The 26905-nt window shown below is 41.1% G+C and overlaps 1 protein-coding gene across 1 annotated transcript in view; it reads right to left on the bottom strand.

Annotated features, from left to right (window-relative positions):
- Window positions 1-26905, bottom strand: part of SKAP1 (src kinase associated phosphoprotein 1) — a 287139-nt gene that overhangs the window by 18006 nt on the left and 242228 nt on the right. Inside the window, exons 7-11 of the mRNA XM_036267707.1 lie at window positions 26048-26172; window positions 23679-23742; window positions 21340-21534; window positions 12777-12839; window positions 5969-6069 (exon numbers count right to left, since the gene is read on the bottom strand). Coding sequence (XP_036123600.1) covers window positions 5969-6069; window positions 12777-12839; window positions 21340-21534; window positions 23679-23742; window positions 26048-26172 — 548 coding nt within the window. The remainder of the gene's footprint in view (window positions 1-5968; window positions 6070-12776; window positions 12840-21339; window positions 21535-23678; window positions 23743-26047; window positions 26173-26905) is intronic.

Genomic DNA, 26905 nt, shown 5'->3' with positions numbered 1-26905 from the left:
CACCTGTTGTTGAACCCCTGCCAAGTACTGATGGCCACTAACCCCCAAATCACTTTTCCCCGCTGTTGATGTTTGGAATGTCAGACAGGACTGAGCAGCAGCCGGCATGTATTTCAAACACAGCAGATGGATTTTTATATTAGCTCCTATTTCATGTTCAGGCAGAGCGACCGCCACACTAAAACCGCAGCCTCAATGCTGCCGAGTTGCTTCTGTGAGATTAATTCTGTGAAATTAATTGGGACAAGATTGAAAAGGAAATTAAAATGCAGCTGAGTGAACAGGCCTTTCAAACACCTTTTCCCTGCTCTATTCAAACTTGAATTCTGCCATGGTCGCAGGCATCGTGGGAAGTAATTTACGAGAGGCAGGCTCTCAGGAGCCATCGGTTACGTATGAGGGAACCTGCACAAGCGCCACAATCTGGAGGCACTGAAGAGCGCTAGACACCCCGCTGTGGCCTGAGCTGCGCCCCTGCACTGGGCGGAAGCTGAGCTCAGTCCCTGCATTGGAAAGAGCGATTCAAAACTATCTGGGTCCGAAAGGAACGCGGGAACATCTCAGCATCATCTCAGCATCGCTGGGTGCAGAGATCTGCTTCGTTATTAAAATCTCCCTTTAATATATTTTAAGACCCAAATTGGAATTCAGTGAATTAAATGGGCATGAAACAGCATGGAGCCGAGGAATGTATGGATGCCTTAGGGGTGGGTCAGCGGGAGTCTTGCTGACTGTGCCCGTTGGTCACTGTTTCAGAGCTTGGATACATGGCTCTGGGCTTTCCTCAAAGGAGAAGTCTGAGCAAAAGATCAATTTTGTCAGTGATGAAATCTCAGACCAGAAAAAACATGGTGGATTTCCATGTAGGCCTCTTCACTTTTTAAGTGAGAACCTTTTGTGCTTTTGAGCATCTCCATGAAGAGGTCTTGGCAGGACAGTCTACCTTTTATAGTTTCTCAACCTACCAATTATTGATTGAACTGCTAGTATGTACCCAACACTGAACCCAAAGCTCATTGTTACTAGGAAAGGGGGTTGATATTTACCATTTCCTAGATGCCAGGCACTTCTTTACACAAATTCTCTAATATAAGCATCACAACACCCTATGAATAGACATTAGCCCAATTTTTACAAACGAGATTGAGGATTAACAAGATTAAGTGACCCATCTGTTACCAACAGAACAGATGATGGGCATTTGGTCATCTATGGGGTGCATCTTTTTTTTTTTTTACATTTTTATTTGTCTCAGAAACAGTACAGTTTTTTTTTTTTTTATCCTCACCCGAGGATATTTTTCCATTTTTTGTACAGATAGAGTGGGAGGGAGAGAGAGGAAGGAGTGAGAGAGAGAAACATCGATGTGAAAGGGACACATCGAGTGGCTGCCACCCGCACGACCAACCAGGGCCGGGGACAAACTGCAACCGAGTTACGTGCCCTTAGCGGGAACCGAACCTGGGTCTCTCCGGACCGCAGGCCGACGCTCTAACCGCTGAGCCAAACTGGCCAGGGCAGGGTGCATCTTTCTTGCCCAGTCAATCATCCTCCCTGGAATTTTTTTAACAGGGTAAATAACTCTCTGGAATCCTTCCTGCCCAAAGGCCCTAGACCCTAACAGACTCCCCTGGCCCTGAGATTCTAGGATTCAAGGTTGTGTCATACTTGGGCAACTATTAAGAAACAGCAGGGGGCAGCATGACCTTAAGAATAAAGCTGTTACACACCCCCCCCACCTCCACTCCACTTCCCCATCCTGGGGCCATTTCTGTTATTCACTCACCCCCTTCAAAATATTTCTTTTATCATAAAGTGAGAGGGTGGTGATGGTGGGGAACTAGACATATTTATGATGGCCCAAAATAAAGGAACTCATAATTGGAATTTAATCTGAATAAATACTAAAAGCTAAAACATTTTTTTGTGAGGAATTTTTTTTAGCAGTTTTGCAGTGTAAGGTAATGTTTGAGGTGGAAAGACCCTTAGAGGTTATCCAACTTCCTCATTTTACAGGTGTGGAAACTAACTGGTCTAGTTTCCCAGTTGAGTCTTGCCTTGCATTTCTCAGGAACAGAGACTTCTTTAGATTCCTAAACAGCAGGCCTTTCTTGCTTGACACAGGTTCTACTGGCCTGAGAAGAAAGTAAAATGGAGATTTCTAGAACTATTTTTCTGGACTAACCTCAACTTGGGTCAGTTTTGTCCCTCCAGGTGAGAGGGGCAGGCTGCAGTGTGTAACTGACTCCAACAAAGGAGGCCCCCTGGGGCTAAAGTGGAATGAATTTAGGATTCCTGTGGGAGAAAATTCCAGAGATTAGGAATTACTGAACATCTGAATAGACAGACAGCTGAGAACGGTAGTGGAATATTCTTTTCTATCTGTCTGAATCAGTTAATTTGGGTTTCTTAGAGGCAAGAGAATGGATTGAGTGGGTGGCCTTTTAAGGTTCCTTCCTGTCCAAGGACTCTTATTAAGTTAGGTAATATAATAAAGGTAAATCCAATCTGAAAGACTCCCCCAGCCAATGTTAACTGAAGCTTTATGAGGGAAACTTTAGTTGAGCTTCTAGTTTCTCATTTTCTTCTCTGCTATGCAGAAATTAGCAGCATGGAGAAGGGAGGCAGCTGGTGTGACTTTTAGGGGAAGAAATGTGTTACTACAATGGTAAGGGATGAAATGCACTCATGATTTTCCAGAGATGGACAAAGAAGCCTGATAGAACCAGGGTAGGTAGTCTCACTGAATTAAATTCTGACATATTAGCTTTTATTAATGGAGGAAGGCTAGGGGGATTGGTTTAAAAAAAAACAGGTTGGGGAGGCTCCCCATGTTCTTTGGTACCTCTTAAAAATACAACAGACATGGTAACTATAGACAGCTCCTTATTGCTGGGCAAGTCACCACACAGCCCCTTCTAAATGGAGGAAAGGGACCCCCAGTGAGAAGCCATTAACAAAGGCAAAAGACATGCAAAACAAACAAAATAATCATGACAGAGAGAGAAGGCCAGCAGACAGTCTGGCTCTGTTCTCCTACCTCCTGCTGCAGGCACCTCAGACAATGTAAACAGTTAATTTGTTCACCTGCAGGCTCTGGGCAAACAGAGGCCTGGTCACACCTGAGTGGATAACTCGATTACCCCTATAATGCCAGCGTGGTAATGTACACAAATTCTATTACACGGCAAACCTTGCTTTCGGGCATTTGAAATACCAATCAGGCCAATGTCCACTCCCTTCTTTGCTTCCAATTTATTCTTGGTATATTAGAGCTGCACCGGAATGGCACTATGGTGGTGCTGAATTAGGACTCTGGAAGAAATCATCAGAAGATTGTGATCTTACTGAGCTAGGCTCATGCAGGCCTCTTATTCTCTTGGAAAGGGTGAGGTCTAAATTTGGTCCTGGTTCAGAGGGGACTCTGTTGGAACCACTGAAGGAGCTTATGGTATATTTCAAATCGAGACAAACCCTTATCAACAGTTCTCAACCTGTGGGTCACGACCCCTTTGAGGATCGAATGACCCTTTCACAGGGCTCGCCTAAGACCATTGGAAAACATATTTCGGATGGTCTTAGGAACAGAGACATTGTTCCTCTATCGGTCTTCCAGGCAGGTCCACCCACATGCAGATCCACCCACATACAACATGAGGAACTGTATTAAAGGTTCGTGGCATTAGGAAGGTTGAGAACCACTGCCTTAGATACACAGCAAATGATAGGTTAATGACACTGTGGATTTTCACTATTCCTTTATGGAATCCACATACTCATCGAAGAACAGTGTGTCTGTTTCAAAATTGTGTTTCTAGATCTTGATTGACCTCATAGAGAGGGAGAAAAGTTAAAAAAATTATTGATTTTAGAGAGAGGAAGAGAGAGAAACAAATATCGATGTGAAAGAGAAACATCAACTAGGGATTAAACACACAACCTGGGTGTATGCCCTGACAGAGAACCAAACCCACCACCTTTTGGTATACAAGATGTTTTTTTTTTTTTTTAATCCTCACCCGAGGACAGTTTTCCATTTTTTGTTCAGACAGAGTGGGAGGGAGAGAGAGGAAGAGAGAGAGAGAAACATCGATGTGAAAGGGACACATCAAGTGGCTGCCACCCGCACGACCAACCAGGGCCGGGAACAAACTGCAACCGAGGTACATGCCCTTAGCGGGAACCGAACCCGGGTCTCTCTGGACCCCAAGCTGACGCTCTAACCGCTGAGCCAAACCGGCCAGGGCTGGTATACAAGATGACGCTCCAACTAACGGAGTCGCACTGGCCAGGGCAAGAGAGAGAACATTTTCTTTTTGTTGTTAATCTTCACCTGAGGATATTTTTCCATTGATTTATAGAGTAGAAGGGGGGGGGGAGAGATATCGATGTGAGAGAGACACATTGATTGATTGCCTCTGGCCTGGGCAAGAGAGAGAACTTTTAAAAAAGTTTTCTTCAGCCCTGGCCAGTTTGGCTCAGCGGTTAGAGCGTCGGCCTGTGGTCCAGAGAGACAGGGTTTGGTTTCCGCTAAGGGCATGTACCTCAGATGCAGTTTGTCCCCGGCAACCACTCGATGAGCCCTTTCATGTCGAGGTCTCTCTCTCTCTCTCCCTCCCTCTCTCTCTCTTTCTCTCTCTCCCTCCCAATCTATCTGAACAAAAAACAAAAACAATGTCCTTGGGTGAGGATAAAAAAAGTAAATAAAATAGATAACTTTGCATTAAAAAAAAAGTTTTCTTCAGGGACCTAGTTCCTTAGTCCACCTACATAGAATACGTGGTAGTCTTTCACAAAGATGCTGCTGCTGATTCCTCAGTAGCCCATAAATTCTTAATCTTCTTCACACTATGGGAGGATTTATAATAATCTATCCTTTTTTTAAAAAAAATCCTCACCCAAGGATATATTTTCCATTTATCTTTAGATAGAGTGGGAAGGAGAGAGAAACATGGATGTGAGAGAGGCATATCAGTTGGTTGCCTCCTGCACGACCCCAACTGGGAACAAACCTCAACCGAGGTACGTGCCCTTGACCAGAATGAACTCTCGACTCTTTGGTCCGAGGGCTGACGCTCTACCCGCTGAGCCATGCCAGCAAGGGCGATAATCTGTCCTTTTTCCCCCCAATTCTTTTATGATCAGCAACACTATTTGTGAGATGATTAGCTGGGGCTAGGGGTTAACTTTGTGACTGAGGAAGAGAATAAAGTTAGCTGACACTTTTGGGGTTTGAATCACTATCTTGGCCTTATTAGCACTTGAACAAACCAATTGAGGTAGCTAGCTCTGACTCCTCCCCCCACATAATTATATTACAGTCTTGTTTATTTATATTTTATTTTTTTATTTTTTATCCTCACCCGAGGACATTTTTTGTTCAGGTAGAGTGGGAGGGAGAGCGAGGAAGAGAGAGAGAGAGAGAGAAACATCGATGTGAAAGGGACACATCGAGTGGCTGCCAACCACACTACCGACCAGGGCCGGGGACAAACTGCAACCGAGGTACGTGCCCTTAGTGGGAACCGAACCCGGGTCTCTCGGGACCACAGGCCGACGCTCTAACCGCTGAGCCAAACTGGCCAGGGCTTGTTTATTTATAAATGAAATAATAAGGCAGCTGACCTAGTCAGAATGTTTTTAAGAGTATTATAAGGTAATAAATTATGTACATAGTGATGACCTTTTAAACATCACAAGACCCTAAAAGATCAAATTTTTATTGGCATAGTTTTAATATTATGTCTTACTTATTGTATTTTTTAAATTTGAAAATTAGTTCCTGGATCTGAATTTTCAATTAAAATTTTCCCTAAGAATTATAAATCAATGGGAATTGATGTGTGAGGGAGCCATGTAATATACACAAGAGAAGTATATGACACGGAATAATTCTGGTTATGGTGACTACATCATTAAGAGTGAAATAATAAACTTTTGTTCCCAGCCCCATATTCTATGTCCTTACCTTGCTCAGAATGCGGATGAGGTCACCCCGTTGGAAGGACAGTTCGTCTGGCTGGTCACCATGGCAATCCCATAAGCCCTGGTAATAACTGGCATAGTCCACTGATCAAAGAGAGGAGAAATCAAAGTTATAAAGATTCTGTCTTTTTCCATAGAGCCCACATTTTTGCTGCAAATGGAAACCAGGGTTCTGATATTGCCCCTAGGAAACCTGAGATTCAGGGGGGTTGGGATGAGATACAGCTAAACACTCAGCATGAGCAAAGGACTATGGGAGGAGATCATTAACTAACATTAAATATTTACAGATCACCCTTAGTCGGATGCTGTTCAATAATATGATAAATATATTCATTTATTAACAAAAGGAAATCAGGCAGGTGATTTTTCACTTGGTTTGTAAGTAAGCAGCACAAAGAGTTTTCCTGCTAGACTTAGTTGATCCTGGGCGTCTAAACCATCAGTGCTTCTCTTCATTATGCATTTAAAGGAATGGGGTAATCTCTGACTTCTTATTTACAAGAGAGGCTGAGTCAACCATCATGTGTCTGCATCACAGTCTCACTTGTTGGCCTCTGTTACAGAACTTTAGCCTGGGCACTTCCCACCCAGGTACTATATGAGGTAATCACCAATAAATACGGAAACAAATAGCCCAGTCTTTAAGTGGAACCAAGGGGGTGTCTCATCCATTACAACTAAATTCTGGGTGGGCTGGCCCTTTTCCAGCATCTCATTTGTAGACCCTGGACACGTCTGCCAAGATTTATCTGCAAGCCCCCAGGGGAACAGAAACCAAAGTGATCTGCATTAAAAATGAAAGCAACTCAAGACGACAAACCAAGCTTCAGAAGCAGCAGGAGAGATTTACTGAGCTTCTCAGCAAGACTAGATGGCAGTGATGCCACAGGACAGCCATCGATTCTTAACAATGAAGAATTTGTATTGATCTTCTTCTACCCGGAAAGGTTAAACACTAGAGTACAGAATGGGAGGGGATCTGGGGATTTGGACGGCAGGAGAGCTAATGCCCACCAGACCAGGGATAATGTGGCAGTGCCCCCAGTCCCTTAGGATGCTATGTATGAGAGCTGCAAGCAAAGCACCTACCAAAGGTGAAATTCCTACCATTGGGAGTCAGGAGTCCTGGGTTCTAATGAAAATTTAAGTGACTTTTGGGGACCCTATTTTACCAGTTTCCACTTTTCATTTGTCTTAACCCTCCTGTGAGGATAATGGAGCTACTTGCTGAGGATGGGAATAGATGGGGGCAAGTGGGCAGTAGGGGGACAGAGGCCTGGCTATATTTCCTTTTTTCTGCTTGTTACTAACTTACGAGCAATTCACATAATAAAGGCACAGGGGAACAAAATCCATATATATGTCTCTGGAAAAGAACTTTAGTAGGAATCTTAAAGTGCACAAAAACAGAGGCGGGACAGAGCTATTTCGTTAAGACTCAGATATTACAAACAGAGTAAAAATGTTAACCATATAGAAAATCAGGCATGTTTTCTTTACACAGAAAATGGTTTGTATATACAGTAGACAACAGAGGGCAGCAAACAGATAACTATGCTAGAAACGTTCTGCCACAGGGTTAAGAATATTTTTGGAAGAAACAACACTTTGGGATAAAAATGCTAACTAGTGAAAGGACAAAGCATATATTTCTTGGATATCAGTGGATGAAATAATAGAGAAATATCAGTCCCTGAAAAGTAAAAGTTTTCCCAGAAGATATATTAATGCATTTTCAGTTGTAATAGAGTTGATTAATCACCCCAAGAGTTTGACTAAATTTAGGGATAAAAAGTATATTGACATCAATATAATATGGCAGAGAAAATAATTTTATAAAAATAGATTTTAAAAACATAACTTGATATATCCAAATGTTAAGACTGACAATATTATCTTGGCTTTTTCTGGCCCTAGCAGATGGTCACTGGGGGGTATTGCTCCCCATATGTCTGGATATAGGATAGCACTTAAGATTATGAGTACCTTTGGGTATACATGGAAATAAATAATTTGATATTGAGGATATAAAGCACCTGGGGAGAACACCTGGAAAAAGACCTATTCTAAAAGCACAATAGATCACAGAGAAAGCAAGAAGTTAGGAGGGAAAGGAAAACCTTCCAAGAAAAAGTAAAGATAGAAAATGCCTTCAGTTCTTTATAAGCTGAAGGCCAAAAGGAAATGGAGCTCAGGAATCCAGGAGACAGGTCAGCCTAACCCAAGAACTGCAATAGTCAGAACCATACCAAAAAAATGCTCTGAAAAATAAGCAGAATAAAGGGCTAAAACTGGGGGACAGGTTAGATTTGCTATTTAGACAGAAATATTCTCGTATTAAGGAAATCAGGGAGGAGGAATACCTTAACTGGACAAGATTGGATTTTGTAGTGCAGACTTCCCGTTTAACATGTGTGGTTTGTATTCATGTGTAAGTATGTACACAGCTTCACTGCATTCATTCCTTAGCATTCAACAAACATGTACACAACACCTACTAAGTGCTAGGGACTCTGCTAGATGCTGGGAATTTTGCATTGGCCACATTTGGTCCCTGCCCTCAGGCCTACCATCCAGTGGGGGAGGTACCATTAAACAGTCACATCCTGTAACAAGTGAATGCATGAGAAGATTTTGATGTCTAGATCAGTGAGGAATTGGGAGCTCCAGAGAGAGGACTGCCTCTGTGGGCTGGATCGGGTTTCCTTTAAGTTTATACTACTCGGGCAGCAGTCTGAGATCAGAAATGGTGCAGCATTCTGATCATTTAATTAATTCAAAACATCCTCATTCTCATTTTGAGGACATTATTCCATCTAATTATTTTTTTCCAGTCTGTCCATTTGGAAGGAAAAACAAAAGAATAAAGCTTAATGCCAGTATTTCTCAATGTCTCTCCAAAAAATGTAACTCTGCACTAAATAAAGCCTGGTAATTCAAAAGCAAAGCACTAATATATTCAGCATAAAACAGACAGAGGACCTAGAGCAATAATGACACCACTAATAACTAAAACAGTTATAACAATTAACAACAATTACAATGATAGAGAAGTTAATGGGTATGATCATAGCACTTAAATTGCTAGTAGAGCTGAGAAAGACTTATTAGAGGAAAAAGGGGGGCGGGCAACATCTTATTTTCTTTATCTCACGTAAGAGAAGCTAAAATCCAAGCAAACAAAATGTCATAGAAAAAATAGCAACAGGCCAAGTTAAAAAAATATTATTTTTCTCTCTTTTCTAGGTATTTACTGCAAAGCATTTGTCATTCCACACCAAGTTCTTTATAACCAGTGATAGTAAGTTCTCCTGTTACTGAGCCCAAGTTGGTGCTATTGTTGACAGAGTTAATATTTGAAAACAAGCTTCTGTGACATGGAGAGTTCTACGGTGAAAGGACACCTTTCTGTCTCAAGGATTCCTTAGGGACAACAGAACCTGACTGTGTTCCTTCCAGAGTTCACATATCACCTTGGGCTTTTGTTTGGGGGACACTGGGTAGTAGATGCAGAATTCAAGCTGTGACCAAGAGAAGAGGCTAAAGGAGGTCAGTGTGTGTTTACATTTTCCTGATGAGCAAAAAGGACTGTGCCAACAAGGCCTGGCATTGGGTACAACCACTTAACAAATTATAGAAAAGAGAGGCATAATGAGAAGACACACAAAGCCAGTCCTTACTAGAGCCTGAGTTAGTAAGACTTGGACAAAGAAGGCCAAAGCAGTGACCCACTGGAAGGGTCTTGAAAAGGCCTCCATGTTCAGTCCATTAAAGCAGTCTCAGTCTGATACCATATTAACTAATTCAGAAGAAAACACATAAAAAAATTTGCCAAGCTCATTGACTATGACATCAGAGCAGGAAGAGCAACCGAACAATACCATTTGCTGGTTTTCATAGCTCTTTAATCTTAAGTTTTGAAGTTATTATGTTCCTTAATATTATAACTATGATCTTGAAGTGGGAACACCCACAGATCCAGATTCTCATCTCCTGTGCTCCTTTTATTGGGCCAAAATTGTAGCTGGCTGATGATTAACTCATGTTTGGTCTTGGGAAATAAGTTTCAAAAAGTTAGAGCTGCAAATACCTCTGCGGCTTCCCTCTGTTTCTTTTGTGTAATAGTTCACCCCACTGGCGGGCACCAAAGTGGAAAGAATGCCTCAGAGATGGAATGTTCCTCAGTGACCATTTTCCTACTCTGCAGAGACTACTGAATGTGGGCTCTTCTTTGGCTGAGTTTGCCCACAATTTCAGAGTGAAAATAAACTGTTTCAAGATCTTCCTTGATCAGAGATTTGATATATCTAAGGATCATTTGTGTCTCCGGCTCTGCTTTTTATTTGACATGGCATACTCAAACAAATGGCCAGTAGTTTCCATATAAACAACACAGAAGGAGCTTTATTTTTGGTTACCTGAACATTGCCTTCTCATGATGGGGAAAGGAGATAAACTCTCATCACCGAAGACACTTAGTGTTAGACTGTTGGGCTGATGGGTTGGAATTTAGTGAACATCTGAGGTGTTGAAGAGTCACTCATTAAAATAACCCTGTTACTAACAGTCATGCTGTAAACCAAGCTCTTTATAGATTGAACAATCAATAGTACAAGGCTGTGATAGATTTTCTAGGTAACAGAATAAAATAAAAGAAATTACATTTTACAGGGTCATTAACACCCAATAAGGACAAACTGAATTCCTTTTCTTCCCTCTACTGATACGATCTAGTTGGGCTTTAAAAATATTAGCAATTCCATTAGGGGAAAGCACAGCAATCCGGGAACAGGATCCCTGGAATGGTAGAGAAAATAGATTTTAGAAGTAACCCTGCTAACCATAGTATCTTTGAGGAGAAAATATTTTTTTCCCCCTCAAAAGGCATGTGTCACCTGAGAAAACTAAGTGAACCGAACTTAGATAGCCTGTCTATTACATAAGAATTCACATGGTCTTAGAGCTAGCTCCCTGCCTTTTACATGCCTTCAGTGGGGCTGCCTACCCTTCCCCCATCTCTGTATTTTACTGTTATAACACTAAGTGATGACATTTGCATGTTACATATTTATTGCCATTTCTACAGCTCCTTTGGAAAAAAGGCACTATATAAATTTGATAAATAAATAAGTAAACACAAATAATAAAAATTCCTGCCTCAGATTCTGCAGAGAGAGCGAAAAGTCCTCTTCTGTTTTTTAATCACTAAGTCACCAATCATTATAACTGGTGGGAAGTATAAACCACAGAAACATATTTAGAGCTCACTACACTTTAACAACACCTATTTTGGAGGCAGGAAGCATGAACAAAAGGGTTTTTTAATATAAAAAAAGCTACTTGAATTATAGCTGCTGGAACAGTTAAGAAATAAATCTCCTCCACCCCCCAGATAGAACCTTAGAAAGAGAGGAAGAAGGAGGAAGTGAGATGAAGGAGGAGTCTAAAACTAAATTTTTAGACTTTTGCCAGAAGACTGCTGCTTCCTGAATGAAGTTTACTATAAAGTTGGCCATAGGAAGCTTCCAGCTATTCCACCCAACCTGTCCACATGAAGTGTTTCCTTCCTGCACCGGTGATGGAAATCAGTGGAGAAAAGAGATACACAGGGCATGGATTGGTCAGGAAACAGATTTTCTGTTAAAAGTCTGTACAGCAAGTAGAAAACAGTAGAAAATAGGTTTTAGAGTGGACTAAATCTTGTGTTTATCGTTATGAGGCACTTACTTGAAGCTACACTAACACTCCTGCATCACACACACCTCAGTTCTTTCTTTCTTTCCTGCTTTGGCACATGACTCTTTGCTGTCTTTTCTCTCCCTTGGGAGAAGTTGGACATTTATGAAGTTGGTTCCTTCACTAAACCTGTTACATATTTACTTCCCATAGAGCATGAACCAAGGTAAGGAGCTTTGCTGAATGGAGAAAGAAGAGAAGAAAAGGCACAAGGAAAGGAAGAGAGAAGAGAAAGGGAAAAAATAGTAACAGAGAAATGGAGAGGGATCAGGGAGGAGAAGAGGAAAATACTTCCTAGGCTTAAGACTTTCACAGACTCTCTAAGAAAAAATCAGCCACAATTTAGACTCTGTTGATAGAATTAAATGTCCTTGAGGTGGCCCTTGCAACACACATTCCTTTACTGACAATGACAGAATAGGTCCTTGGTCCACTTAAGGAGGCTTTAGAGGAGCACCTGACCTTAGAAAGGATGGGCTCACTAGCAGCCTGAAGCATGGTTAACAGTCTGAGATGAATAAGATGTAATTTTGTATTCAACAAACCTGTTACATATTCATTTCCAAATGTGCCTGGAATCAAACCAGGCCATCAGAAGTCAGCATCACCAAGCAATTCTATCCTTCACCCCATGTTCACTTTTCAGATTTGACACATTTCCATTCCCCTCTGAACTTGCAATCTCCAGGCCTCTCAGAGAGGAGACATTTCCATTCTTTCCATTCTCAATCCTCTGATCTCTTAGAGATGAGGCAATTCTATTTCCCCTGTACTGATTTCAGAAATACTGATAGGAAGAAATAAATATCTGGTTTGGTTTCCACCCTCTCTAGGATAGATCTTAACTGTTCTGGGAACATTAATTAAAATGAATGGCTGGCTGATTTTAAAGTTAAGATATTTCCCTATCCAGTTATCTTATTTGGGGCTTTTGAGGTCGACACACCAGTATTTTGTTAATTAGTGAGTCCTGTAATATAAGAAAGGTACTTTCTCTAGTCGGGAGCCCCACTGTCTAGCTCAGTGCCTGTACATGTATGAAGCTCTCATACCTCCTTTTTGTCCACTGCCATTCTCATCCTCTTCTAGAGCATTCTCATTCTCATGCTCGTCATCTGAGGGGACAAACATCATCAGCATTAGCAGTTGATGGTCAATAGTCATGTGTTCTTTATACCTCTGAACTCATCGTGCTCTCTTACTTAAGGAAATAATTACCATGTTCTTTTCTATTTTTATTTATTTTTTAGAGAGAGAGGGAGAGATAGAAACATTGATGTGAGAAACATGGATCTTCTGCCTCTTGCACGTCCCCCCCTACTGGGGATCCAGCCTGCAACTCGGACATGTGCCCTGACCAGAAATCAAACCGGGACCTCTCAGTCCAGGGATGACGCTCAATCCACTGAGCCACACTGCTGGGCTACCATGTTCTTTAAAAAACAACAACAAACTCTTACTTTCAAACAGGCCCTCTCCTTCCCTTCCTGTTCATTCATTCACAAACGTTTTAGTAAGTTCTGATAACCCACTACAATTGGACCAGCCCATTCACAAACATTTTAAAGTGCTTACTATATGTAAGGTGCTGCACTAGGAACTGGACAAGCCCAGCAGCATCCCTGCCCTCGAAGAGTTTCTAATCCAATGATTATTTAGGTGCCTATCACTAAATCCTAATTCTTTTCCTCAAACCCTATTTCTTCTCCCTTTTTGGAATCCTCTTCAAAATGTATTATCTCCACATAAATGTCCAGACTTAGAGCACACGTGTGCGCGCACATGCGCGCGCCTACATGCCGCATGCGAAGCTGAGCACACGTTTAAACCTTCCATGATTAATTAGTCCTTAATGTTTCAAGCTTTGTTCAGCTGTAACAGAAGCTGGTCATGTACATAATTTTATGTTCCTAGTACTGGGGGCTTGTAGTTATCTTTTTACTGGTGTTATTCATTAGAGTGTAAGCTCCTGAGGGCAGTTGGAATGGTCTTTTAATTAATTGCTACAGGTACACAATGGGTTCTAAGTCAGTGCTATTGTCTAACTCCAGTCAAGTGTTTCTATGGTCAAAGTCACAACATGATTGGCCTGTGTGTCTTATCCTCATTAACCTGCTTCATCTCAGACTTCATGCTATCTGATAACATTGGGCCTTTACAGAGAAAGCATGAGTACACACACACACACACACACACACACACACGGTGAATGGGGCATAATAAGTAACATTTTTAGGACTGAATACTTAGTTTCTTCTAGCCATATTTCCTTTCCTTTCTCTTTCTGGGCCTTAGGCCATTTACTGCTCTTGCTTCCCCATAGTTATGCCACTGAATGGAACTTTTTAAGGAGATGGCTTGGGGATAGTTGCCCCACTTTGTAAAAAAAAATATATAAGGTTTATAGGGCAGTATGAATTCTGATATGTCAGACTGGGGAAAATATACTCTAAGCTCATAAGTAAGAAGAAACAGCATAAACATATTTTAGACCATTAAAGAATTAATTGATTTCACATACAAATTGATACAATTCCCCTGCTAAAATAAAAACCAAAGGACCGATACTCTGGGGGAAATAAGTCACCTGTTATCAAGGTAAAAAAATATTATATATGTAGAGATGTTTATTCCACAAGATACTTTGACTCAATTCTTCTTATCTCCATATATGACCAAGCAGCAGAGAATTTCCTACTTGCCACCTGCAGTGTTCCCCACACATCGCCATTAGGAATAAAGATATGAGATACTGGAGGAGTGAAATCAAATACCAGAAATAGATCATGATAAAATAAATCACTTTACAAATCATTCTCTGCACATTGTCTTCTTATTACTTGCCCACTTCCTTCCTTCCTCTGTTATGATGCTTTTCCTTTTTGACATGGGACTAATTTCACAGGATTGAAAACAACTCTTAAAAGAAGAGTTGGTACATCCTCCGTTTTAGAGATACCCAATAATTTGGACAGAGAGCAGCTCTTTTGCTGATATCAAGCAACTAAGCCACAAGCTCAGTAATCTGCTGTGCTTAGGCACTTTTGCAGAGAGCGTTTATTCTACCTCTGCTGTCTGTGTGCAGATGTCTCTTCCTCCCAATTCTAATCAATGTAAATTGGGTCAGATCTCCGCTGTGAATTACAAATTGGATCCGAAGTTGGAGGGTCACCGTGCCTGCTACTCCACCTCCTTCCCACCACCATTAGATGGGAAGCTACACCGAAGATCTTTTCTAAATAAATCAGACTTTATTGTAAAACTCGGCCACTGACGAGACATAACCTCATTAGCATTGATTTTAAAATAAATTATTGAAAGTGGCTTGCCTGCTCTTTGCATTTGTAAAATAGGAGAATGTAAATGTATTTGCAATGATAAAAATGAAAACTAAAACTTGATTCCTTTATCCTTTCAGGCAATTGCACTTAATCTAGTCATGGAACAAAAATGGAAAAAATAAAAATATGTTCTATGCAGTTCAATTCCAGACCAAATACTCTGATTCCCATTGAGCCTGTGGAGTCACCTAGAAAGAAAGCAGAATGCTGGTCATAGATCTTATATATCATTCACCACCACTGCTCAGCTCTACGGTGATGGATGTGAATGGGGAAGCTCCCATCCCCACATCTGTTCTATCTAATATTGTCCTTCCCAGGTGGCTGAAAGTGGACTCAAGTCAAGAAGCCTAGTTGTTGATGCGAGAGACTGGGTGCTATGACTCCGGGGCCTTTGAAAGAATGAGTATGGGGGTCCCATCACATGGGGGAGGAAAATGCCCTGCACAGCTGGTGGTGAAGGGCACACCTCTTAGTACCTTCCCAGCTTTAGAGGGCACAATATAAACAGAGAGGCATACAATTCATCTTGCACCCTTCAATGAAATCAAACTGGTATGTTTCAAACTCCAAAGCCAAGAAAACCAATTATATGGCAACAGAAAAAAAGAAAAGTCTCTTTGCTTACAGAATAGGGTGGGTTAAACAGCCACATTTCTCATTTTTAATCATCTGTAAGGTGAGCTTTTACTTTTAAAGAGATTATTTTGAGAAATATATATATTTTAAACTAAAGAGCTTATTGTACTTCTTTAGAAGAATAGTATTAGGCATCTTAGCATTACATCTACTGAAATACATCTTCATTTAAGAGAGAATTAAAATTTATGTGCTAGCTCAACTTTAAACAGTAATAGATTATAATGGTCCTTGCTCCTAACAGGGCATATGGGACCCCAACCTTACATAGGTTTTAAACAAATTAACCTCCAAAGATTATTGTCCGCTTATTACATTAAATGCTCTACTTGATTCCCAAATATCTCATCTCAGTTGGGAAAACAGTTGAGGAAGATTCTGTTAACTATGTGAACGTGTAAGAAAACCATGGGGCATCACAAATGAGCACCAGTATCCAGAGAGTTGATTTCAATCAACACTCTTGGCACAATGTCAGGGACGCTAATGAGAGGCTGAAACGAACAGGACACTGACTGCACTTTGGAGGCACAGAGAGGAGCCAGCTTCCCATGACACCTGGCTCCTTTCTGAAGTGCTGCTCTGATATTGGTTAAACCAATGCAGAGAGAATAACATTAAAAAAATGACTAGATCAGAAAGAGGGAGATCACTTCCCTCAAACAAAGCAAAATGACAGAAGCTTAAAAAATGCCAACTGTATCAATGTGCAACCAGATGTCAAGGTGTTCTGGCAACAGATGCAACCGAAATACAGACAGAATTCGAAGTGCAAAGGGAACACGCAGAAAAGCGGAAATAGAAACCACTCACAGCATGCACAACTATGTTATAAATCTGTGGATGCTACAGTACCTCTTTAGACAACATAGAAAATATGAGCAAGATGCTAATAACACATTTAATTCTCTGGTGTGTATTTGGTAATCTCAACTGTTACCTTAAAATATTTGCATCCTATCTCTGTGTTATGGTCTTGATGTACAAGATATTAAACTCAATTTCTGCTAACTGCAGTACTTGGAATGCACTGAACTTAATTTCACGAATAATAACTGAGCGCCTACTAATTGAGGGGAGAAAGACCTGAATACAAATCCCTGCGGTAAGGGCTAAAACAGAACTCAATTCCAGTTGGGTCACTGAGGAGAAACATTTGAGCACAATGTGTAGGATTTCATCAGCTAAGATCAGGGAGGATATTCTAGCTAGAAGAAAGCATTTTAATTCTGGTTTTGGTGCTGGCCAAGCAGCACTGTGTGGTTAGGACCCAGTGTGCTTGGGAGTGACAGAGAAAAGGCCAGGGAGCTTGATGGTGGTGCTGACTCTTCTTTGATGTTCCCCCCGTGCAGTGTTGCTTTTCTATGAAATTGGAATTTGCTTTCTTCATAATCTTTATATTTTTGGTGTCTGCTTTTTTCTTTCCACAGACCTCCTACAATCACTGTTTCTCCTTCCTGTGGGTCTGGACAACTGTACAGGGGGAAAAATAATTCCACAGAATGCTTGTTTCCATTAGAGTCAAATTAAAAACAAAAAACAAAATACCAAACCCAGTTATACGCTTTATTCTAAAGCAATCTGGTTTCTGCGTCTATAATAACCCTCCGGGGCAGTGCGGGCAGCATTGGAATGTGCACAGAAATTCCCAGGGAGGGCTCTTTGTCTTTCTTTCTGTTTGCTCTCCTGAAATCTCTCTAGAGAACACAGCCGGATTCTGTTGCCACTGCAGCTGCAGCAAGGCCCTAGTTACAGCTCTTCAATGGTCTCAGGCGCCCTGCCGGATTCCGGCCTTGAGGTCTCAGACAAAGAGAAACCTGATAAAAGTTGTCCTTTTATGGAATCTTGAATAGTGAAACTGGGCCTGTGCTAGCCTGTAAAATAATTTCAGGGAGGGGTGAGAGAGGGCTAAGAAAAAGCCTGCCATTTCCCCACATATTGCTTTAGCATTTCTTTGTGGTAGTTCCCTGCAGTTTAATCTACTGCGAATGAGATCTTAAAAATCAAGGGCCCCCATATGCTCGACATGGATGTTCAGAAATCCCACCGGACACCAACCTTGAAACCATATGATCCAGGATGAACATTTTTGTGGTCTTGGCTGAAAACCTCGAGCGCTCTGGTTTTCTCTCATGGGAAGGAGAATGCTCGCCACATAGCAAATGCTAATTATCCTATGATTCATGTGATGTAGTGAATTTAATTTGATGACCTATATGTTATTTTGATTAGGAAAAAATATTTTTGTATTGACTTGTTATGTGACTACAGGCACTTTTCTCTCTACTAGGAGTCCACTTACAAGGCCTTCAACATAGAGACCATAAGGCTTGTGCAGGCCTCATCTCAAAGAAAAGGAAACAGACCATCAATGCTAAATAGTCTCCACAAAGCACATTGACCTATTATAATGAAACAAATGTTAGCTGACCAAGTTATTTGACTATTGATGGGTATGCAACCTTAGCTCCATCCAACATTACTATTGGCTATCCCTCCACCCAGCACCTGTCCTCGCAATAAAAATGGGCCTGAGCAGAAGGTGTGCTCCACATTCCATCTGCTCAGGATTTTCAATTTCACCTGCTTCATACCTAGGGCTGAAAATGCCCAACTGGATAGTCTCAGGTCTGGTTGGTTGAGGTGGTGAACTAGCCATTCCCCAACTCTTCAAGGAAGTAACACTTCCTATTTAAATTCCACCAAATTAACAATAGCCAGCACTTATTGAGTGCTCACTGTATTCCAGGGCTCTGCTCTCAGTGCTTTATACACATTGATTCTAGATTTCTCACGGCATCTCTCTATGATAGCAACTATGGTTATTCCCATTTTACAGGTGGGAAAGTCACACAGAGAGAGGACAAATAGCTTGCTTAAGGCCTCACAGCTAGCAGGTAGCAGAGCAGGTCCATCCTGACTTGGAGCCAGTACTTTTGTCTGCTATACCATGCTGTCTTTCACATGCTGCAGCTCCAACGGTAGTCTTATGAGATGGCGGCAGAGGGGAGGCAATGTTCAGGCACACATTCCCTTTCAGGTCCTCCAGGACTGGTAACGTGGCACACGCAAAACTAAGCAATTTCAGAAGCAACAGTCTGAGTGGGGTAGATGGCAGGCCAGATGATGGAGACTTATGGCTGAAATATTCCTATCATAATTAAATGCCAATATATTCCTACCTCCAATTCTGTCTCTAAACACTGTGATGGATAGCCCAGTGTGGCTCAGTGGTTGAGTGTCGACCCATGCACCAAGAGGTCACCAGTTCAATTCCTGATCAGGGCACATGCCCAAGTTGTGGGCCAAGTCCCCAGTGTGGGGCATGCAGGAGGCGACCAATTGATATTCTCTCTCATCGATGTTTCTATCTCTCTCTTCCTCTCCCGTCCTCTTTCTCTCTCTCTAATATCAATAAAGAAAAAAAAAACTGTGATGGATAGAAAGAGGTTTTGGGAAAAGAACCTGTTAGTTGGGTACAACACTGTCCTTTGGAAACTTATTAACAAATTAGCTGCCATTGCCCCTATCTGCAGAAAGAGACCCTGGCTCTCCTACAGTGTGGCCTTCCTCACTTTTGAGGGACAGTTGTTGTGAGCATAGGTAAGTGGTTTTTCTTGAGAAAGCAAACCAGTCTCCATGCCCTTGGAGTCCACTCCAACACCCAGCCTGGTATGATTTTGAGGGGAAGGCCCTGGTAGCCTGGGCAGTGCCACACTGGTGAAGGGTAGAAGTTTCAAAGGCCAGGGAAAGATGATGGTTAAGAAGTCAGTCATACATTCATTAACCCACCTGGGGGTAAGGCGATGATCCCAAACTCATCTTATTTTCTGAGGCTTCTGTCCCTTTACTCTCCTTTGCTCCCCCTCTCTGAGCATCTGCCCCCTCCTCCATGGCTTCTTTGAGAACTAAACATGGTACATGAAAAAGCCCTTCTTTGCTCTCCAGAAGACTGAGTGATTCATGGCGGTTTCCTAAGAGCACTCTTCCACAGCTGTAGCCCAAAGTAGAGCGTCACCCGGATATTTCCCCAAGCCTGGGCAGGAGTGAGTGGAATGCAAGCTCACTAGGACGATTCTGGCCAAAATGGGGAGTACATCTCCTTTTAGGGAGCGTTGTGAATTAGATCCATTTCTGCACCCTGCTGTTGCGATGGAGCAGACTGTGAAAGGGAAGATTCTCAGAGGAGCTGTGTTTTAATGTAGCAATTTGATTCAATTTTCCACTCTATAAAATTACCCATCACTGCTCGTTGCTTTCTAACAGACACCTTCACTCTTAATTTAACAATCCTATCGAATTCTGCCAGGGAAATTGGAAAAATTTATCACCTGTGAAATTTTATTTTCCTTTGGTTGTATCTGTTTTTGTAAAACTTCATTAACGACGATGACTTGCTGAGGAAATTATCATTTTTTTTTTAACTTCAGACACAAGAAATGGCTCGACCTCAACCAAGATATCATTTGCATAATAAAACACAACAAAAAGGCTGGGGAAGTTGGGACTGGCAGAGGCTGGAAGAGCTATAAGACTCAGACTCTGCTTGGTGGGTGGTGGGTGAGGTCCCAGCAAGGATAAAATGTGTGGCCACAGTCCTGATCCTTGACTCAGGAAGCAGTGACATGGCTTCTCCTTCAGGGAAGAGACAAATACAGTGTTGATAGGGTTAGACCCTCTTCTGAGGAAGTCCTGAAATACAAGTTGCTTACTCAGGGTGCTTTTTAGCAACCAGTCCTGTCTTCAGGGGCCCGAGTGTTAGCTTCACCTTAGTTCCTAAGTTTATCTGGGACTGAAGTTTAAATTGCTATAAATTTAGGCTTAACTCGAATTTCTCAGCAGAGCCTGGCAAATTTCCACAGGAGCCATCTTTCTGAATGGACTTGAAGATTCAGCGTTCCTGCGGTCTAACTACCTCACAATTAAAAGGCTCAGGCTTCAGTTTTCTACAGTCTGACCCCCACTGTGTTCTGCACTGTTCAACAGCTGCTGTTATCCCCACAAGAAGTGGCTCTGCGGAAGCAGTGATGACTCTACAGTCTTTGAGATGCCAGTTATCATGCCTTTGAAAGAGAAGAAATATGTACAGTTTACCTGCTCTAATGGTGGGCAGAGGGCACACGTTAGGGCTATTTGTAAGAGATACAATTGGATTCATGGTATGCCTGAACTAGGTAATAATGAGCTGTGTTCCATCAGGGTTTTACTGGGTTACAGAAAAGGTTTGTCAGCATTTATCTCTATTCCTTCAGACTTTTAATATCCATCATTTTGAGGCAACTCTCCTTTATTCTCACAATCACACAGAAAAGAAGTTGAAACTAGAGAGTTACGATGATCCACCCCCAAACTCACAGTAAACCAATGAAAACTAACATAAGTATTCTTAACTCTTTCACCTTATTGATATATGTAATAAATTACTTCACATGGTAAAGACAAAAGACCCTCCCTGAACAATTCACCTTGCTCCCTGCGCAAAGGAGAACTTCTAATCATGGAGGCTCCACTGAAGCTCCCTACGTGGTCTCCTTTAGAGATTTGGATTCCTCTGGAGTTTTCAGAGTTATATTCTCTTACCAGGTCAAGAGTTTCTGAAACTCGAAAAAGATAATTAGAAGATAAAGTTTCTCACCTGGTAAGACTTCGTAAATATCTTCTTCTTCTTTCTCCTCTGAGGGCTGTTTTAATCCTATACTCCCAGGCAAGATAATGGGTCTGTGTTGGGAACCAGAATTTTGGGAGTCAAGACCATCAATATCATCATACATCTCTTCCTCTTCTTCCTCCTCTTCGTCATCATCATATGGAATGGTTAAGGAATTCAGATCTGCCAAGGTAGAGATTAGAATGAATCAAGATAGGGAGAAAAAGAAAAGAATAAGGCAGGGCAGGAAAGAGGGAGAAGGAGGAGGAGGGATGAGAATAAAACATGTCAAAAGAAAATGAAACACTAGGTTAAGTGCTATTATTTCTAATGTGGGCCTTGGTGGCAGGAAATCTACAGGAAAGGCCAGACTAGCACTGCATCAGGTTTAAACCATCAACATAAATCCTTCCTTGCAATAAAACTTGATCAGGATGAAGCAGCCTGAAAAGTATGGGTGTGTGAATGAGCGCACGAGGTGAAGGGAAGAAAATAGGCCAGAAGAGGAAACACCAGCGTGCCACACACTGTTCGTCAAGTGGAAAACTGGAAAGGTGAGTGATGGCCTGTGGTTCTCCAGGGTGCACAGAGCTGTGGGAACTATGGTGGCTTCCGTAGGGTATCTGAGCTGTCAGAAGCTCATCTCCCCCATGATCTCACTGAAGAATTTCAGATAAGTTTGTTTATAGATAGAAAAAGAAAAAGTGGAAGAGGGAGAGAAAGTGAGATATGGAAAAAAATATAACAGCAATACAAGACCAAATGGAATGGCTTAGCAATGTGGTTACCATGTCCTTTTGCAATTGTACAGTCTGGCTGACCTTAAAGTGGGTCACTGCATAGAGGATGTTGAGCCATTACAGCGCTGGGGAGCCCAGGGCAGGGAGATTGGTTTTTATTTTAATGGGGAACTGGGAAGGTTCATTCTCTGATGTGTAGTACAGAGTGCTCTCTGAAACCCTGCTGAGGGACCTCTGCAGGATGGGCGAGTACAGTCAGGGTACTCTAGGGAAGGGAAGGATGGAGAGACATCCGATGTTCATTTCAAAACACAATAAAACTGTTTGGCTTGATTAGGCTTTTAATAAAGATTTTGCAATGATTTTCATCTGAATTCTGGTGCCACCTCATATGAGGAAGGGATCAAAGACACATTTGTGGCTTAAACCATATGTTATTATTTTGTTTGTTTTAAAATAAAATGAAATGAATAATTTCTTCAATGTGGAATTCTGAAAGTACCACAGGGTACAGCTCAATAAAGCTGCTTTGAGTTTTATTGAGGTTTACACACTTAGGGGTATATTACACGCATAAATCTAAGGCACCTAGATGAGAGTGTACCCTGTAGTCTCGCCATCAATGTTCATGTTTGCCTAGTTCCAGTCTATTATACGTGATGCTCTTGGTAGAGGCAATAGTTTGTTTTTTTGATAGCAAAAGCATAAACTGAGTAAAATAGGCAATTCTTGTAATTAAAGCTCTGGTGCTTCCTTCTTTTTATCCACAATAAAATCTTATAGCAGAATAAAAAACAGAAATGCAAAGGCTTGGTGTTTTTAGGTTGACGTGCTTCTCCCTAGGTTGTGGGCCATATACAAAGTTGGTGTTTCTGCCTTTCTGTGGAGGCAGGGTCCTGCTGTGATGTACACTACCATGAGGGTCATCTGATGCCAAGTGACAGACTCAAGGTTAGCTTCTACCTGCCAGGCCATTTCCAGACAAGGCTTCCTGGGCCACTGTCACTGCTGTGCCTGCAGGCTGGCCAGCAGAGGGTACTCTAAGAGCAGTCATTTAACATCTTCAGGCAGGACTCTTCTCATCCTAAAGCAAGGGACATTTTATTGTGGGTTGGGAATAGAAATTTGTTTTAAATGTCCAATGTTGTTGAAGGCCACCAAGATGAGTTTATATTTTTACTTCCTACTAAGACCCCCACAAAAAGATTTTGGATATAAATTGCCTCTAGATGACTTAAGTTTGATATGAATTTTCTTTCCTGAATATAAAGGCTTAAGAGACACTAAATTGAGTTGAGCTGGTTTCAGAATCTTCTTTTCTAGCGATTATAAATATTACGGTCTTGCCTATAGGTAAGTGGATGAGCTAGAATGATACCAGTGATATCAAACTATCAGGTTGATAGTTTCTTTACCTTCTGATTTATACATAGCACTATTTGTTTTTATAATATAAGGGATTGGTAGGAAGGGTAAAAGGGAGAATGGATCAGAAAAAACACATGTTGAAGCCTGTGATTATATTTATGCCATATAACTTCAACTGTAAATACACTTAAGTATTATTTCTATAATAATGATACTTACCCTTTAACAAGAAACTTATTTGATCCACCCAGTCTCTGGCTTCAGCAGGATTAGTAGCTGTAAACTAGAGAAACATTAGTGAATTAATTTATCAGCGTCACTAAAGTTTCCATGAGTCCTATGGGGAGGTTCAAGGGAGGTAACTTGTGAATCCAGTTTCAGAGTCATGTTGAAAGCTCAGGATTCTCTGCCTGCTTAATATTTTGAAAAAAGACCAAAAATACTCAAAGTGATTTTTGCCTTCAGCAATTTTGTATACCCAATGTTGACAGCTATTTGAGTCCAGAATTCATGTCCATGTGTATTCATTCGATTACCCATTCATTCATCAGTCATTTATTTGATAAAAGTTTACAGGAAAAAAGCGGACAAAAATTCCTGACTTCAAAGAATAATGCATCAGTTATGAAGACCACATACACACTTGAAATGGGGACACTATAAAGTAGGAGCATTGGATAACAGCTGAATATTGAGAGAAGATAGGGAGTAATTATTGTTGCCTAAAGTAAGCACAGAAGCTTGTTGAAGTAATACTGTTCTGGTTGGATTTTAAAAAGAATTGTTGGAAGGAAACTGGTGGAGGGAGTTGGATAGTTTAGGAAGGGAGAACCGTGTGCAAAAGACTAGGAACGAGACCATTGTGTATGGGGAAGATAGGCAGATAAGCTTGACTGGAGAACAATAACCGATGAAACTAGAGGGTTGCGGGTCAGAGAAGAGTTGATGAAACTGGGAGTTCAGACTTACAATGTAGGCAATAGGAAGTCACTGTAAATTCTAGCAAAAGGAATGGAAGATTCAGTAGTTGTGGATAGGAAGGATTGAAATAGGGAGAAATTGGAGACAGAAGAAGGCTATTTAACTAATCCTCTGGGTGAAGTGATAACAACTTAACTATTGTGATGGCTGTGGGAATAAATAAGAAGGGAAAGATCCAAAGGATATTGTAGAAGAAGAATCCACAGACCATGATAATGACTTGGATTCAATGGGCCAAAGAAAAGAAGAAGTAAACAAAGTCTACATTCTGATTCACAAAACAGGCCAGTCAGGCATCAACCCTTAGTAATTTTTTTATTTTAAATGAATCAACTTGAAATGACTGCTTCTGAAAACATTTTTATTATCTGGCCATTAGGGCAAGATAAAGATATGTACTGTATACAAAACCTATATTCCTGCTTAATACTTATTAATATACATTGTCCTTCTTGATTTCTTAAAAACACATTTGTATTAAAAATGTCTAGGGAAATGGATTTGGACTTGTCATAAAAATTTTTATCTGGATGAGGCACCATCAGAACTGAATAATAAAAATAACTTAGAAACATACCCAGTGCATACATCTGTAATATTTATATCTATAAATGACTCTATAGAAAAGTTTAAATTAAAAACAATTTTGAAATTATATAATGAAAACCTAGGTCATTTAACAAAATAAGGGTTAAGATACTGTAGAAACATAAAAGGATAAATGTTGAGAAAAATTTGGAGTCAAAGGATTATATACATGCTTAACATTAACCTTAGCATGTTTTTTTTTTTTCTTCCTTTTCACAAGTTAGCTAACGGCTTTCTAAACTGTTATTGTAAAATCATGATAAGATAAAAATTACCAACAAGCAGGAAACAATATGTATGTACACACAAGCAAATATATTTTTGTTGAAAATCACTATATTCTCAAAGTCAGAAATTTTTTATTGCTTTAATTAATTTTGTAATAGGTAATAAATGCATTACATATTCTATAAAATATATTAAAAATGAATACAGTGAAGAATAAATCTTTCTTACCCCACCCAGGTCTACTCCCTCAGTTATCACTATTACTATTCAGTAATCATTGTCACCAGTATCTTAGAAATCTTTCCAAAGATATGCAGTGCATCTACACACAGGAAGATTATTTTGGATAGCAAGATGAATATGGGAGAATAAATTAGTTTTCACTTGACAGTAAGATTTTTCTTTTTTTGGATTTCATGGAAAGGAGTGAAGATAATCAATTGAAAAATAGAGAGAATGGGAATTAAAGCCACGAAATTAGAGGCTATGAATGAGGAATTACATTGTGTGCTGCGATAGACAAGACTCTCACCTCTGGAGTGAGACCAAGAAGAGGAGGGATGAAGAGATAGAAGTCAGGCAGAGGCAGTATCTAGGGTGAGACTGGCAACAGAGAGGAGAAGGGAGGGCATAACATAGCAAAGGTGAGGATGTGTCAAGAAGGAAGGTCTTGGTAGAAAATGAGCAGGTAACAGAAAGAATGAAACTCAGCATAGCAACCACGGCTCACATGCAACATGGAAGGAAACTACAATGCTAATGAGGACCACCATCTCCTCAGTTCATCCTACCTCATAGCTGCGCCTATCCTGGGAGGTCAGTTCAAAGCAGGATTCTTTCTTGGAATCTTTTCGCAGGTAGGGGGCCATCCGTACACTGTAGCCCTTAATGAGAAAGGTCCCTTTGGGCTGCTTGCCTGCAAGACAGGAAAGCTTCCTGTATCCCTAGAGAGATGCAACTGCCAAGGGAAGGCATCTTCTCTGGTATGTAAAATAAAAGCACAGAAACAGCTGTTACATCCCTGAGGAATCACAACAGTCAAGGAAAGGTTATTAGGGAAGCTTAAGAAGAGGCTACGGCGACAGCGAGGCAGATATCACTGCCAAGCTAGGGAAACGCTACACGAAAGGTTATTTTGCCAAAAGAGTACAACGGAGACAGAGAATTTATTAGAATGTTAAGAGATCTATAATAACAGAAAGAAGGAATTATTACAGCAGGGAGAGTGTGGCTGTAAACGTGAGGCTCTTGAAGGCTGTTATAGAAATGAAACATTATTACCAGGTCCAGCAGAGCTCACATTTGAGGGGAGGGATAGCAGTGCAGGGGGCATTATAAATTCCCAGGATCTCGTCCTATGCCCCATGCAGCATTTGGGCTACACCCTTCTCCCCTCCTGCTGGTCCGGTGGGAATTTATGCTAGAGGGAGAATAATTAAAACGCAGTATTTTATCCTCCTTCCAAGAAGTCAAATTGGGAGGTAGCAGAGTATTGTTGAGTATCATCAAATGACGAGGAAGGCGATAAAAGGCAAAGGACCCTAAGTGAAAGAAAGGAGACAGTACTCTGCCCATCATTCCCTTTAAAAAATATTGGAAACAGGAAAAGAAGATGTGGTTCTCAAGAATTTTGTGTCCTCAGGGTATGG

The sequence above is a fragment of the Molossus molossus genome, unplaced genomic scaffold (genome assembly GCF_014108415.1).
Source record: "Molossus molossus isolate mMolMol1 unplaced genomic scaffold, mMolMol1.p scaffold_m16_p_19, whole genome shotgun sequence".
In the NCBI taxonomy this organism is placed as follows: domain Eukaryota; kingdom Metazoa; phylum Chordata; class Mammalia; order Chiroptera; family Molossidae; genus Molossus; species Molossus molossus.
The sequence above is the reverse complement of the archived record's forward strand: the minus strand, read 5'-3'. Positions and strand labels throughout refer to the sequence as shown.